The sequence below is a fragment of the Panthera leo genome, chromosome F3 (genome assembly GCF_018350215.1).
Source record: "Panthera leo isolate Ple1 chromosome F3, P.leo_Ple1_pat1.1, whole genome shotgun sequence".
In the NCBI taxonomy this organism is placed as follows: domain Eukaryota; kingdom Metazoa; phylum Chordata; class Mammalia; order Carnivora; family Felidae; genus Panthera; species Panthera leo.
The window spans coordinates 25,365,624-25,379,438 of record NC_056696.1 but is presented as its reverse complement, the minus strand read 5'-3'; the positions used below and the strand labels follow the sequence as shown (position 1 = coordinate 25,379,438).

The 13,815-nt window shown below is 42.0% G+C and overlaps 1 protein-coding gene across 1 annotated transcript in view; it reads left to right on the top strand.

Moving 5' to 3' along the window:
- LAMC1 (laminin subunit gamma 1) overlaps positions 1-10,642 on the top strand; it is a 127,118-nt gene extending 116,476 nt beyond the window's left edge. Inside the window, exons 22-28 of the mRNA XM_042925038.1 lie at positions 551-695; positions 2,476-2,625; positions 2,883-2,997; positions 4,444-4,643; positions 5,754-5,912; positions 8,148-8,247; positions 9,837-10,642. Of these exons, the coding sequence (XP_042780972.1) occupies positions 551-695; positions 2,476-2,625; positions 2,883-2,997; positions 4,444-4,643; positions 5,754-5,912; positions 8,148-8,247; positions 9,837-10,093 (1,126 nt within the window). The 3' untranslated portion in view covers positions 10,094-10,642. The remainder of the gene's footprint in view (positions 1-550; positions 696-2,475; positions 2,626-2,882; positions 2,998-4,443; positions 4,644-5,753; positions 5,913-8,147; positions 8,248-9,836) is intronic.
- Positions 10,643-13,815: the final 3,173 nt, after the last annotated feature.

The window sequence follows — 13,815 nt, the reverse complement described above, 5'->3', positions numbered from 1 at the left end:
TGATCTAATTCCTGTAACTACAGAGAAAGGTAACAAGACTAGCCATGATACTTAAAATTCTGCAAAAGTGAAAAAAGAAGAGAGGAAATATCATGAAGTAGAGAAAATACACTTGAGCTACAAATGTTTAAAAGGTATCCGAAATAAGAAACTATGTGGTAAACCATATGGTATAAATAGAAGTGAGGAGATGAAATATAAATTTAAGCTATGTTGGTTTTAAAGAATAGCATTTGCTTGTGGCGCCTGGGTGGCTCAGTCAGTTAAGCATCCGACTCTCGATTTCAGCTCAGGTCATGATCTCAGAGTTTGTGAGAGTGCACTGAGAGGGCAGAACCTGCTTGGGATTCTCTCTCCCTCTCTCTCTGCCCTTTCCCTGCACACACACACACACACACACACTCAAAATAAATAAATGAACTTAAAAATAGCACTTTCTTTAAAGTTGTAGAAATTCTATTGCAGTGATTTGAACTGGAATGAATGCAGTTAACATTAAGATGCCAGAAGCAACTCAGTTTTTCACTCAGTCACATCTTTTGTTCCTTAGGTACGAACAAGCAAAGAACATCTCACAGGATCTGGAGAAGCAAGCCGCCCGAGTGCATGAAGAGGCCAAAAGGGCTGGAGATAAAGCGGTGGAGATCTATGCCAGCGTTGCCCAGCTGACGCCTGTGGACTCAGAAGCACTGGAGGTATGGGGTGGACAACCTGTATGCACAGGGATTTGGTTGTCACCGCCATCACCCTCCACAGCACGCACCCTTGCCTCCCAGACACACGCACACCGCACGCACCCCTCACAGTCTGGGTGAAGGCTATTCTGACTGCTCTGTGATTTTCATGGGTACCTTCCTCCTCTGTCCTCCAACTAACTCAGTGGCAGTATCGGGTTCTGTTTTAGATATGTTAACAGAACTTACCGAGATAAAGAATCCCATGATTGAGGCGCCTGGGTGGCTCAGTCAGCTGAGATTCTGACTCTTGGTTGCAGCTCAGGTCATGATCTCAGGGTCGTGGGATGGAGCCCTCTGTCGGGCTCTGTGCAAAGCATAGAGCCTGCTTAAGATTCTGCACCCCCCTCTCCCCTGCTCGCACTCTTGCTTGCTCACAGTCTCTAAAAAACAAAACAAAAACAAAAAAACCTGTGATTATAAAGATTAAACATCAAAGACTCTTTAGTGATATTAATCACTCCTAAATCTTTAATATAAATCCAACTTATTATATATTTGTATTTATTAGAGCCAGTACACCAGGAGTGTTACTCCCAGGTACTGTCTGCTTGAGAACAAGAGAGAAATTGAAGAAAATGGTTTAAATGAAAGAACTCTTACCAGGATGCTGTTGGGCAGGTGAAATATTTGGGGATTGGTAGTATTTTATTGCATCTGTACTCCAGTCATGAATCCTGTTCCCAGGTTCTGTATAAATTATATATATCTATGTTATATACACTTGAAATTTATTAAGTTTCACTTCTTACATCCGAGGTGTTGTTGATTTTTTACCATAAAGGTTTAGCTAGGTCTCTTCAGACATGTATATACTGTATGATCTCACATATTTGAAATTTGAGAATAGGCAAAACTAATCTATGATAAAAACCAGACCAGTGGCAGCTGCATTGTTGAAAAGGGAGGTATGGAAATTAACTGGAAAGAGATACAAGGGAGTTTCCTGGTGTGGAAATATTCTATATCTTGATTGGGGAGTTGGTTACACAGGGAAATATATTTGTCAAAGCTCATTGCAGTAAGTGTTGTGCCTTTCACTGTGTCTAAAGTATACATCCGTTTTTGGAAAAAAGGTCCAAAAAATCTTGACCTATGCTGCTCTTTTAAAAATATCTGTTGAGTCTCTCTGCCCCTCCCCTGCTCACACTCTGTCTCTCTCTCTCAAAAATAAATAAACATTAAAAAAATTTTAAAGGGTGCCTCAGTCGGTTGAGGGTCCAACTTCGGCTCAGGTCATGATCTCACGGTTCGTGGGTTTGAGCCCCGCGTCGGGCTCTGTGCTCAGAGCCTGGAGCCTGCTGAGGATTCTGTGTGTGTGTGTGTGTGTGTGTGTGTGTGTGTGTGTGTGTGTGTGTGTGTGTGTTTGTGTCTCAAAAATAAATAAACATGAAAAAAAATTGGGGGCGCCTGGGTGGCTCAGTCGGTTGAGCGTCTGACTCCGGCTCAGGTCATGATCTCACGGTTTGTGAGTTTGAGCCCCGTATTGGGCTCTGTGCTGACAGCTCAGAGCCTAGAGCCTGCTTCAGATTCTGCATCCCCCCACCCCACCCCACCCCACCCCCGTATCTCTCCGCCCCACCTCTGCTTGTGCTCTCACTCTTTCAAAAATGAATAAACATTAAAAAAAATTTTTTTTAAATATCTATTGAGTCTTAAGTGTTACAGAGTTACTAAGGCTAGGTTTTCATCAGTTTCATTGTTTTGTCTAAAATGTCACAATCTTACTTGCTTTTCACAGAATGAGGCAAATAAAATAAAGAAGGAAGCTGAGGATCTGGACCATCTGATTGACCAGAAGTTAAAAGATTATGAGGACCTCAGAGAGGACATGAGAGGGAAGGAACTGGAAGTCAAGAAGCTTCTGGAGAAAGGAAAGATCGAACAGCAGGTTGGTTTGATTTGCAGGTTGCTTCCTGTCTTGAGGCAAAATTTGAAACCGAGCACGCAGAAGCTGTGTCTGCGATGTTACCTCAGGGCCCAGAGCAGCGAGCCCGAGGGTGTTCGGAGGAAAGTCTGTGGGGCACCCAGGGCTAGCTGCTGTAGGCGGGCAGGTGTCGGGGTGGTAGCTTGGAGGTGCCTGGTCATTAGGAGAAAAAAGGGCTTTACCCTGGAGGGTTCGTCCCCTGATCTGCCATGTGTTTGTAGACTGCTGACCAGCTCCTAGCCCGAGCAGATGCAGCCAAGGCTGTTGCCGAAGAAGCTGCTAAAAAGGGACGAAATACCTTACAAGAAGCCAACGACATCCTCAGCAACCTGAGAGGTAGGAGCAGGTCACATAATTGGGTAAATGTCTATGCTTTCTTCACTAGGGCGATTTCCGTTTTGTTTTTGTTTTTTTTTACCATGAGATTCTTGGAACATCTACAATATGAAAGATAATAGTATAATAAACCCCATGAATCCTTCATCTAGATTCAACAGTTATGATTTTAACTATACCTACCTCATCCCCCAGCATCCACCCTAGTTTTTTTATGCTGAAGTATTTCAAAGAAAAATCTCAGAGCTCATGTCATTTTACCCCTTTATACCCCAGTGTGGGGGAGAAAAAAAAAGGAAATTTTCTGATGTTAGAATAATTCATGTTATCAAGATATGCCTATTTAGCTGGCTCATGTTGGTAAATAGAGATGATTTTTTTCAACGTTTTTTTTTTTTTATTTATTTTTGGGACAGAGAGAGACAGAGCATGAACGGGGGAGGGGCAGAGAGAGAGGGAGACACAGAATCGGAAACAGGCTCCGAGCCATCAGCCCAGAGCCTGACGCGGGGCTCGAACTCACGGACCGCGAGATCGTGACCTGGCTGAAGTCGGACGCTTAACCGACTGCGCCACCCAGGCGCCCCTAGAGATGATTTTTAATTTTCTCTGCCAAGTGCATCTCAGTGTTTTTATCTTCTTTCCTCACCCAAGATAAAAAACACATGTGCTCAGTTCACAGTATAGTGCTGGACTTGCCTCTGATAAACTAGCCCATAGGTTCTATAAATATGGAAGCTTTACCAGATAATGGTTGAGGGCGCCTGGTGGCTCAGGTGGTTAAGGGTCTGACTTCGGCTCAGGTCATGATCTCATGCTTTGTGAGTTTGAGCCCTGCATTGGGCTCTGTGCTGACAGCTCAGGGCCTGGAGCCTGCTTCAGATTCTGTGACTCCCTCTCTCCCTGTGCGTCCCCTGATTGCATGCATGCTCACTCTCTGTCAAAAATAAACAGACATTAAAAAAAAAATAAAAAACCAAGATAATGGTGGAGTATATTGGCTCTGGTGTCAGTGGGATTGAGTTAGAATCCCTGATCCCCCTCTTATTTCTGTGAACCCTTGGGGGAAATTATCTACCTCTTTAATCCTCAGTTCTCATGTACAAAAATGACACAGTGCCTGCATCACAGGCACACCAAAAAGCTCTTAACTCCGTAGCTAAGACGTAGGAAACACTAAATAAACTACAGCCTTTAACATTGGTTGCAGTGGTCGTAATGGCATACTCAGTGCTTTGGATGAAAATAAACTTTCCAGAAACATGTTCATTCACAAGAATCTGAAGCCTTGTGCTCTGTTCTTCTCAAGGCTGCCCATGCTGGTTTTCATTTTTCTCTCCTGGCTTTCATTGTTCATAAAACAAAGTCCAGTTGCAGCTCCCTGAAAGGTTCCCTTTTGGCTTGTTGAGAGTTCAGTTCAAATGTGTTCCTTGAACTTGATTTTAGATTTTGACAGGCGTGTGAACGATAACAAGACAGCTGCAGAGGAGGCTCTAAGGAGAATTCCTGCCATCAACCAGACCATAATTGAAGCCAATGAAAAGACGAGGGAGGCACAGCTGGCCCTGGGCAATGCTGCTGCGGATGCCACCGAAGCCAAGAGCAAGGCCCACGAGGCCGAGAGGATCGCCAGTGCTGTCCAAAGGGTGCGTGCTTCCCCCTTCTCCCAGACGCTCTTTGCTCATGTACTTCTCTAGTCATCTTCCAGGTTCTGTCCAGACCCCTAGAAGCCTAGCAGGCTTCTTCCTCGAATTCAGTAAAATCACCTTAAACTATCCTTATTCATTTTTTACTAGGCAGTAGAATAGGTACATACATTGACTGAAGAGGGAGAGTCAGAATCATTGAAATCATCGAAAGAGCCCTTTAACATTTCTTCTGTTGTCTCACTGGCAGGGTCTGTATTGTGAGTGGGGGATGGCTCCTGGACCCACAGAGCCCCTTCCACACAAATGTCAGACTCTTCTCAAACACAGTTCTTTGACATGGACAGCTGAAATTTTTTTCAGCCTTATGTAGAGTGCCAAGTCCGTCCAACTCCGAGGCCCCTCTTACAGACAGATGTTGTATCTGAGCCCCTCCTATTAGCTTCCACTGCCAGGATTCCTTCTACTCATTGTAAAGAATAATCTCTTTAAGCTGCCTCTTCCCTACTTAACGGTTAATCTGTTTGTTTTATTTAAAAGAGAGACTGGAACAGATTCTAAAATTATGTGTTTGAGAATCATATACGTTTTTTTAGTTTGCTTAGAATAGTTGGTTTGGGGATTAATTACATTTTATAAAATATTCCTATTTCGGGATCATGGTCTTTTTGTACATTGTGATGAATTGCCAAGTAGAACAAGGCTACATTTGCATTAAAAATGCATAATGTGAAAGTGTCTAATCCATGTGATGTGGAGGAGAATGTACACCGTGTAAATGTTTTATCATTTGCTAGCCATGCGACCTCAACTAACAATGGAAATAACAGAACCGGAAGTATTAAGGATAAATGGGAGGGTGCAAACAGAAGTATTTTATAAATTGTAAAATGCTATTATGTTAGGTGGTAAGGCTAGCTTTTCTTTCATTCCTGTTATTTGGAACCCAAATAAATGATAGCGTAACTCAACATATGGTATAATTTACTGCTCTGTTCTTTCTGGATTGTATTTTTGATGCATTTTACAGATTATAAAAGGTGTGGGAGCATACTTTAGAAAAAGGAAAACTTTTTTTTTTTCATTAGTAGTTATTTATTTTATGCCTAGAATGCTACCAGCACCAAGGCAGAAGCTGAAAAGACATTTGCAGAAGTTACAGACCTGGATAACGAGGTGAACGATATGTTGAAACAACTACAGGAAGCAGAAAAGGAGCTGAAAAGAAAACAAGATGATGCTGACCAGGATATGATGATGGCAGGGATGGTAAGCAGTTTGTTTTGGCCTATTTGCTTCTGGAAGAAAGTGAAGGGTGATCAATAAATAAGATCCCCATCTTGTTAAGAAATGTCTCTTTCGTATTGACTTGTGTTTCTCATTGCGTTTGGGGCCATGAATTGGCCTAGTAGCTGACATAGAAGACAAAGAATTTGGACCCCCTGCCAGGTTGTTGCACAATTGTCCTGTCCCCAAGCTTCTCTCAACTAAAAGGAAAACATTCTTTTACACATTTGAAGCTTTAGGACTTAAAAATTACATATTTATATTTTTGGAGGGATGCTTCATTGATGGTATAAAATCAAAAGGAGTACAACGAAAAGTTGATGTCCTTCCTACCCTTGTTACCCCAGCAACTTGCTTTCTAGGGGCAAAGACCAGTTTCTCATGTTTCATTTTTAAAGATGACAAAACATACCAAACTTACTTCCGGTTTAATTTTTTTTTTTTTTTTTTTACCTTTTGTGATGTTGGTAACAAAATTAACTTATTGAATGCATGGCCTAATGAAGAACGAGAGTCCATTTTTCTATTTTATGCTATATGTTGCTTTCAAAAGACTTTGATGGAGTCACAATAGAAAGAACTTTTCAGTTCAGTCGGATTACAATCACAGGAATGATACACATGAATGTGTTTAATTGTGCACTTTCAGTGCAAGCAAGGGACCTTTCTTCCACTTTTGAAAAACAGACTTTCTACTCTGGCTCATTTTCACCTTGGGACAGAAAGGAGAACTATGATCCTGTTTATCTAGGCAAAGAAGACTCTAGGGAAGTGATACCAGGAAGCATCCCTTTGCAAATACCTAATTTTATTGTGCTTTTTGGGTTTTGTTTTGGACTGCCTTAATTTTCTGTAGCAAAGTTCATGGCTGAAATGGAAATTACTATATAGTAAAAAAAAATATCTGTTTCTCAGATGTGCTGAGCATCTCTAGATTTCATTTTTAATGTGGTTGTAGAACATTAGATTTAGAGACTGGTGAAAGAAGGAAAAGGATATATTCTTAATGAGCTTCAAAGGAAGGGTATGGATTCAATTCAAAGCGTGGAAGTGGATCCATCTTTTGTTTCTTTTGGTAAACAGCTTCCAAGGAACACAAAGCACCCTCACATACACTGTCCCACTTACATTTACGTCAGTCCTGAAAGACACAGCGTCAAGCCACTTTTGTTTAAATATTTTTCTTAACCAGAAGAGCAAAGCTTACAGTTGTCCTGGAACAGGAGGCTGGAGACCACAGGTTAAATACAGTAGTGTCGCTGTCCACAGGCCATAGCAGTCATTTACCCCTCTCCTCGTATACACATAGAAAAGCCTATCGAGACTAAGAATGGCTGTGATTTCAACAGAGATTAATCATTTATCTGTGAAGGTTTTTTCCTCTTTTTCTTTTTAAAAATCCTACATTGTTTCTATCCAAAAACGTTGCATTATCTTGAGCCAAAAACTAGGAAAAACAATCATGTGGTAGGGAACTCAAAGCCACTCATTTATATCCTGGCTAGATTTATTTGTGAGAGCATCTGTTTTCTGATGTTTAGACACTTCCTCTTCCATTGCCATTTCCCATGACTCATGCACAGTGTATTTGTTCAGGTTTCATGGAACTTTCCCAAATATATTTACCTTTGGTTGATTTTAAAAATGTAAATTGTATTGCCCCAGTTTGTGTGGGTACGTGCACACCCGTGTGTGTGCACAAGCATGTGTGGTTGCAGGGAGCGAGGGTGTTCTAGAGGGTGTCACTTGCTTGTGAAAATTTTTTGAGAATACAACATTTCTAATCAAGTTTCTAAGATAGTCAAGTCTCTAAGAGTGTCCTGAAGGACATATTTCAGTTCTAAAATGTAGTTTTTATACTCATCCTTAAAAATAACTTGTTTCTGCTTGATGAATTATATTATGAATATACTGTGTATTCTTGAAAGTGGGGAAAGGAAATAATATTGGTCTTTTTGAAATACAAATACACTCAGTGTAGGCATGAGGACTGCCTACTCATGACAGTCATATGAATTAAAAATAATAACATTTCACCATGAAGATAGGATCAAAAAAAAAAAAAAACCCTACAGTGAGAGATTATAGTTTCATGAGTTAGGAAAAGAGCATCTGAAAATTGGACTTGTTGGCTGATTAGGGGCTGATTCTTCATTTCAAGAAGATGAAGACACACCATTGGGACTGTTGTTTTTATCTGTCCTTCTCTCTGTACAGGCTTCACAGGCTGCTCAGGAAGCCGAGATCAATGCCAGAAAAGCCAAAAACTCCGTCACCAGCCTCCTCAACCTGATTAATGACCTCTTGGAGCAGCTGGGTAAGTAGCTGGAGAGCCATTTTAGGCAGGATCTCAGTTTTGTGCACTGTTTGTTCTTGGGGTCTGGTATAGTTGTCACAAAAGCAGATATTACAGCATGAGTATTGTGTGAACCGAAACGTGACTTTAGGTTGTATTAATTCAACAAATACTTCTTCCGTGGCATATGATCTAAGTACTGGACTCTGACCAGGACTTCTAAAATTAGGAAGATAGGTTGCCAGAGTGGCTCATTTATGGTCGATGTTTATGATACATTGAACAGCTCATTCTGCTGGCAGAGTGTCTTTAAAAGATTTAGAGTGAAGGATTTCAGTGGCAGAATAAAAGAACACTTTAAACTGGTGATGACTTCATTGCCTGGAATTCTCTTCATTTGCTAATTAAAAGGATAATCTGACAGTTTTTGAAGAGTCAGATTATTTGATTATTCTCTTACTGATAGAATAAGGAAATATGAGCATGTTGAAATGCTCTTTTAATCTAGTTTAATAGGGAGCAGGCTTCATTATAGGACAGATGTACTTTTGTCACAAGCCTTCATTATAAAGTGGTAACAATCCAGCCAATACAGCTTTGTAGCAAGGCATTCTGTTTTAATTCGCCAGCCTTTAAGGTTTGGTCACTTTTTCTTTTGGAGCAGGGGGAGGTGAGAGGGGGAGGTATATTTTTTATCTGTCTCAAATACCAAAAATAATAAATAATGTGCTAACAGATGGGTTTTAAAATGACAGGAAGCTAGAGGAGGTCGCTTTTTGTGGGAAGAGCTAGATTTTAAAGTTAGTCAGACTTGGGTAGGAATCTTTGTTTTGTTGCCTTGTAAACTGCAAACTTGGGCAAATGAGTTAACATCTGAGAATCACTGGCGTAAGATGGTCTCGTGAGAATTTAATCAAGTACAGTATGCGTAACGTGCTGATCACCGTGTGGCTGTCTGCTCTCATTAATTATGGAAGCAATTCCTCCCAAAAGAACCTCTTTTTCTTGCTAATTTTAAAGTGAAGCTTTTGCTGAAATTATTTCAGCATTTCATCCCTGGCCATTTTCCATAGGAGGACTCCAAGTAGTGTCTAACTCCTAAAGGCAGGACAGGACTCCCAAAACCAATGCAGCTTCCCTGGAATCTAAGAGCTGAGGGCTTAGAGTTCAGCTTAAAGATTCTTATGTTCGTCAGATGGCATTAAAATGACGTACAGATAACAGTTATTGCCATTTTTATGTTTATATACGTAATCAGATGACCTTCAAAACCACAAGTGAGACTTAAGGTCTTGAACACGGCACCTGCGTATTTAGAAAGCATTTCACAAAAACTGTTTTCTCAGAGAAAAAACTATCCAGCCCAGTATCCGTTATATATAGGCTCTGACCTGCCCTAACTTAGCAAGGTCAGCATTTGTCGTTGGTCTGCATTGACCACACCCTTGCACAACACGAACAGTCTACACATCACACGTGCAGGCCGACTCTGCTTGGGGGCGGCTGGGGGTCTGTGTTTATAGAAGAGGTGAGTGGAGTTACTTGTGGAGTAATGTGATAACTCTTACTGAATGCATCTGTTTCCTTCTGTGTCCTTTCCGACTCTACAGGGCAGCTGGACACAGTGGACCTGAACAAGCTGAATGAGATTGAAGGTACCCTGAACAAAGCCAAAGATGAGATGAAAGTCAGCGATCTAGACAGGAAAGTGTCTGACCTGGAGAATGAAGCGAGGAAGCAGGAGGCTGCCATCATGGACTATAACAGAGATATCGAGGAGATCATGAAGGACATTCGCAACCTGGAAGACATCAAGAAGACCCTACCGTCTGGCTGCTTCAACACCCCGTCCATTGAAAAGCCCTAGCGTCATCGCGTAGGGCCGGAAGGCAGCACCCCCCGACCAGGGAGCCGTTGTGAGGCCACAGAGTGCCTTAACACAAAGATGACATTTTTCAGACCCCCACTTCTCTGCTGCTCTCCACCACTGTCCTTTCGAACCAGGAAAATTCACAAAGCTTAAAAAGAAACAAGTCAGATATTATGAATCGGGAACAAAGGGTTTTATCTGATAGTCTCTCTTCCACGGAAGGCACTCCCTTACCCACACTTTCCCTTCCAAGTTGCGTGAGGACGTGGCACCTTACGGTATCGTACGGCAGCGTAAACGCTTCGTGGGAACCATTGTCCGCCAGGGCTGAGCAAGTAGCCCTCCCCTTCTCACTGATACCAACAGAACTCCTCAGTCTCAGTACTCTTGTTTCTATGAAGGAAAAGTTTGGCTACCACTAGTAGCATTGTGATGGCCAGTATATCCAGTCTATCGATAAAGAAAATGCACCTACATCTACTACCCCTCCTTCTTTTAAGCAAAAGGAAATAAACATCCTGTGCCAAAGGTATTGGTCATTTAGAATGTCAAGAGCCATCATCAGTTGTTTTAGCTATTTTGAGTATAGGACACTGAGCCATCCACGGGTAAGGATGCAATTATTTATGACAGTCTCCAGGAGAATGAGGCTGCAGAAGTAGGCTGAACATTTTCTTGTATGTTAATAATTTGACTAGGAAGATAAACTTTTTTCAGCTCTTTGGGCAGCTGATAAATCTGGATGGGCAGCTTGCACTCACCATAGACATCTTCTGATATTCCTATAAATGGAATTTATACAGAAGTAATAGGGATATGATAACCACTAAAGTCTTTTTCAAAATCAAACCAATTTTTAGAGCTTTTTTTAGTACATTAGTCTTGGAACTAGTGCTGTTAATCCGGTAGAGAAGTTGGTCCCTGAGATCTTGACAGACACACACAGAACAAGCCTCCTCATCCTAGTCTTTCCTAGCAAAGGGATGAAACTTAGATGCAGCCTGTATTGTCAGGATCCCACATACCCGTTTTTCTTCCACTGGGGAGAGATGACGCCTTTGACCCTTATCCTCAATTAGCTTCTGACGTTCCCAACTTCTAGAATCTCTCTAAACAGTTTGCCAAATCCTGGTGGCAAATACTTGCACTCAGTATTTCACACAGCTGCCAACACCATCTAGCTCCTGCACTTTGTGATTTAAACCCACTCTAAACCTTCCCTCCAAGTGTGGAGGGGAGACCCATCGGTGGAGTTGCCTTGTTGGCTTCTCAACTTTTGATCCTCAGCTCTGTGGTTTTCTTGCAAGATCACAGTGTGACGATTCCCTGCCACACAACCCCTCCCTCCTACCAGCCCACCTTTGAGATTCATATATAGCCTTTAACACTATGCAACTTTGTACTTTGCGTAGCAGGGGGAAAGAAACTATTATCTGACACACTGGTGCTATTAATTATTTCAAATTTATATTTTTGTGTGAATGTGTTTTTTTTGTTTATCATGATTATAGAGTAAGGAATTTATGTAAATATACTTGGTCCTATTCCTAGAATGGCACTGTCTGTTCACTTCTTCCCTCCATTTTTCCTCCTCACTGGCACAACGTGTCTGGATACCTCCTGCCCTGCCACCTGTAATTCTTTGCGTTGCGTTTGTTCCCCGTGGCTCTGCTCCTCGCCTTGTGTTTGCAGCATCTTCATTTCCTAATGTCGATATTGACCTGCTTTCTTCCCACACGCAGCCGCTCGAAAGAGGTACCTCACACCCTCTTCCACTGCAATCCTGTGACCTTAAACTGCGGCATGCTGTCGTTCCTAATGCCCGCTCCAGGGCAGGTATGTCAGGTTGACAGAACATGGTGGGATTAGGACATTTTGCCCATTGGTATCTTCAGCATCGATGTGGGTCAAGCCAGGAACGAGCTAGAAATGCCCTGACACTTTGAACCAGATGGGTCATTTTGATAAGGGAGTGCACGATCACTGAGTGCTCGTAGGGCATCAGGGACAGTGTGCACGGACAGGTAGGATGGGAGCAGTCATGCCAGTCCGTTCTCCCCTTTCCGCCTCCGTGCATACCGGAGTTGACTACAAGCGTTTCGACTTGGCATACCCCTCGCTTTCCCTCTGCTGCTTCTCCCCGGCCTCTCCTACTGTGGCCCGAGGCGTGGGTCTTTCTTGCCAAGTTTTCACATCAGTGTTCCCTAGCCAGCTCCTCTTATTAAATGGCCACATCCTAACAGAGACATTTTGTTCAAGGTTACAGGACAATGACTGTAGATAGACTGCCAAGATAGTTTCCCTCTGGCCCATGGGTCAGCCTCACACACCAGTAAGTCTTAGGCCACAGTGAAAATTGGGTTTTTGTTTTTTTCTTCATTTTGTTTTGTTGCTTTCCTCCTCCATCTGTGTAGTATATTTTTAAACAGAATTTTATTTTTAAAATAAAAGCTCTTTATAAGGCAATACCTTCATTACACTCCTGCGGTATACATGATTTTATTGTATAGTTCCAGTTATCTGTATTTTACATCATAAAATCGACAGGGTGGCTGCTGCGGAATGCTGGGTGTCAGGGGACACAGCTGTTCCCTGGAATTGTTCCTTCTAATTCCAACTGTGGCCCTTTTATATGTGCCTTCACTTTAGCTGTTTGCCTTAATCTCTACAGTCTTGCTCTCCAGGGTGGTGAATAAAATGCAACACTTGGCATTTTTTTTATGTTAAAAAAAAAAAAACAAACCAGTATTTTATTTATAATAAAATCTGAATATTTGTAACCCATTATATTTGGTGTGGCCTGAGTGTGGTACTGGGGACACAGGATGTTTTAAAAGGTTGAAGAGAAAGCTGCCCATAATATCTTATTGGGGTGACTTATTTTCTTGAGAACAATCCAATATGTGTGTATATACGTGTGTGTATATGTATCTGTATAATATATCTATGTGTGCGTATGTACGTGTGTATCTGTATAATGTATCTGTGTGTACATATCTGTATAATGTATGTACATGTGTATAGATGTACCTGTATAATGTGTGTGATGTACGTGTGGGTGTATATGTATCTGTGCATATGTTCTGTGTCCAGATAACATATGTAAGTACATAGACACATACACATATATATTTATATTTACCCTTCTCAGGGATACTTTGGTGTGGTCCAGAAGTAGGCAAACTTTTTCTCTAAAGAGCTAAACTGTATAAATACTATAGGCTTTGTGAGCCATACAGTGTCTATTACAACTACCGTGCTATTGTAGCAGGGAAGTGGCCCTGAACAGTGTGTAAATGAGTATGGCTGGAGTCCAAAAACAGTCATGGGCCTGTGGGCTGCAATTTACCAGACCCCCCCCCCCCCCCCCGAGACTCTTAAAATTATTTGGGTGTCTTAAGTTAGCAGCTGTATGTAACAAGTTGTCTTTCTCCCTTTAAATATGCATATAACTTCAGCTAAAGGGGGTTCTTCAGATGATGGAAAACACTCTCAAACATAATGGAATGAAGAGAAAAAGGAAGTAATGTGCTGAACCGGCAGGCCAGAAGTAGCTCCTTGTACCTCACTCCTTCTGGAGGGTTGACCAACGGAGTAACCCAAGGCCGGGTGAAGAGTTGGAGAACTACGGACACAGCAGGAAGGCTTCAGTTTGCTCTTCTGTGCTCGTTTGTGGCCCTGAGTCCTTGTGGACAACATGGCACCTTCCCAGTCATACA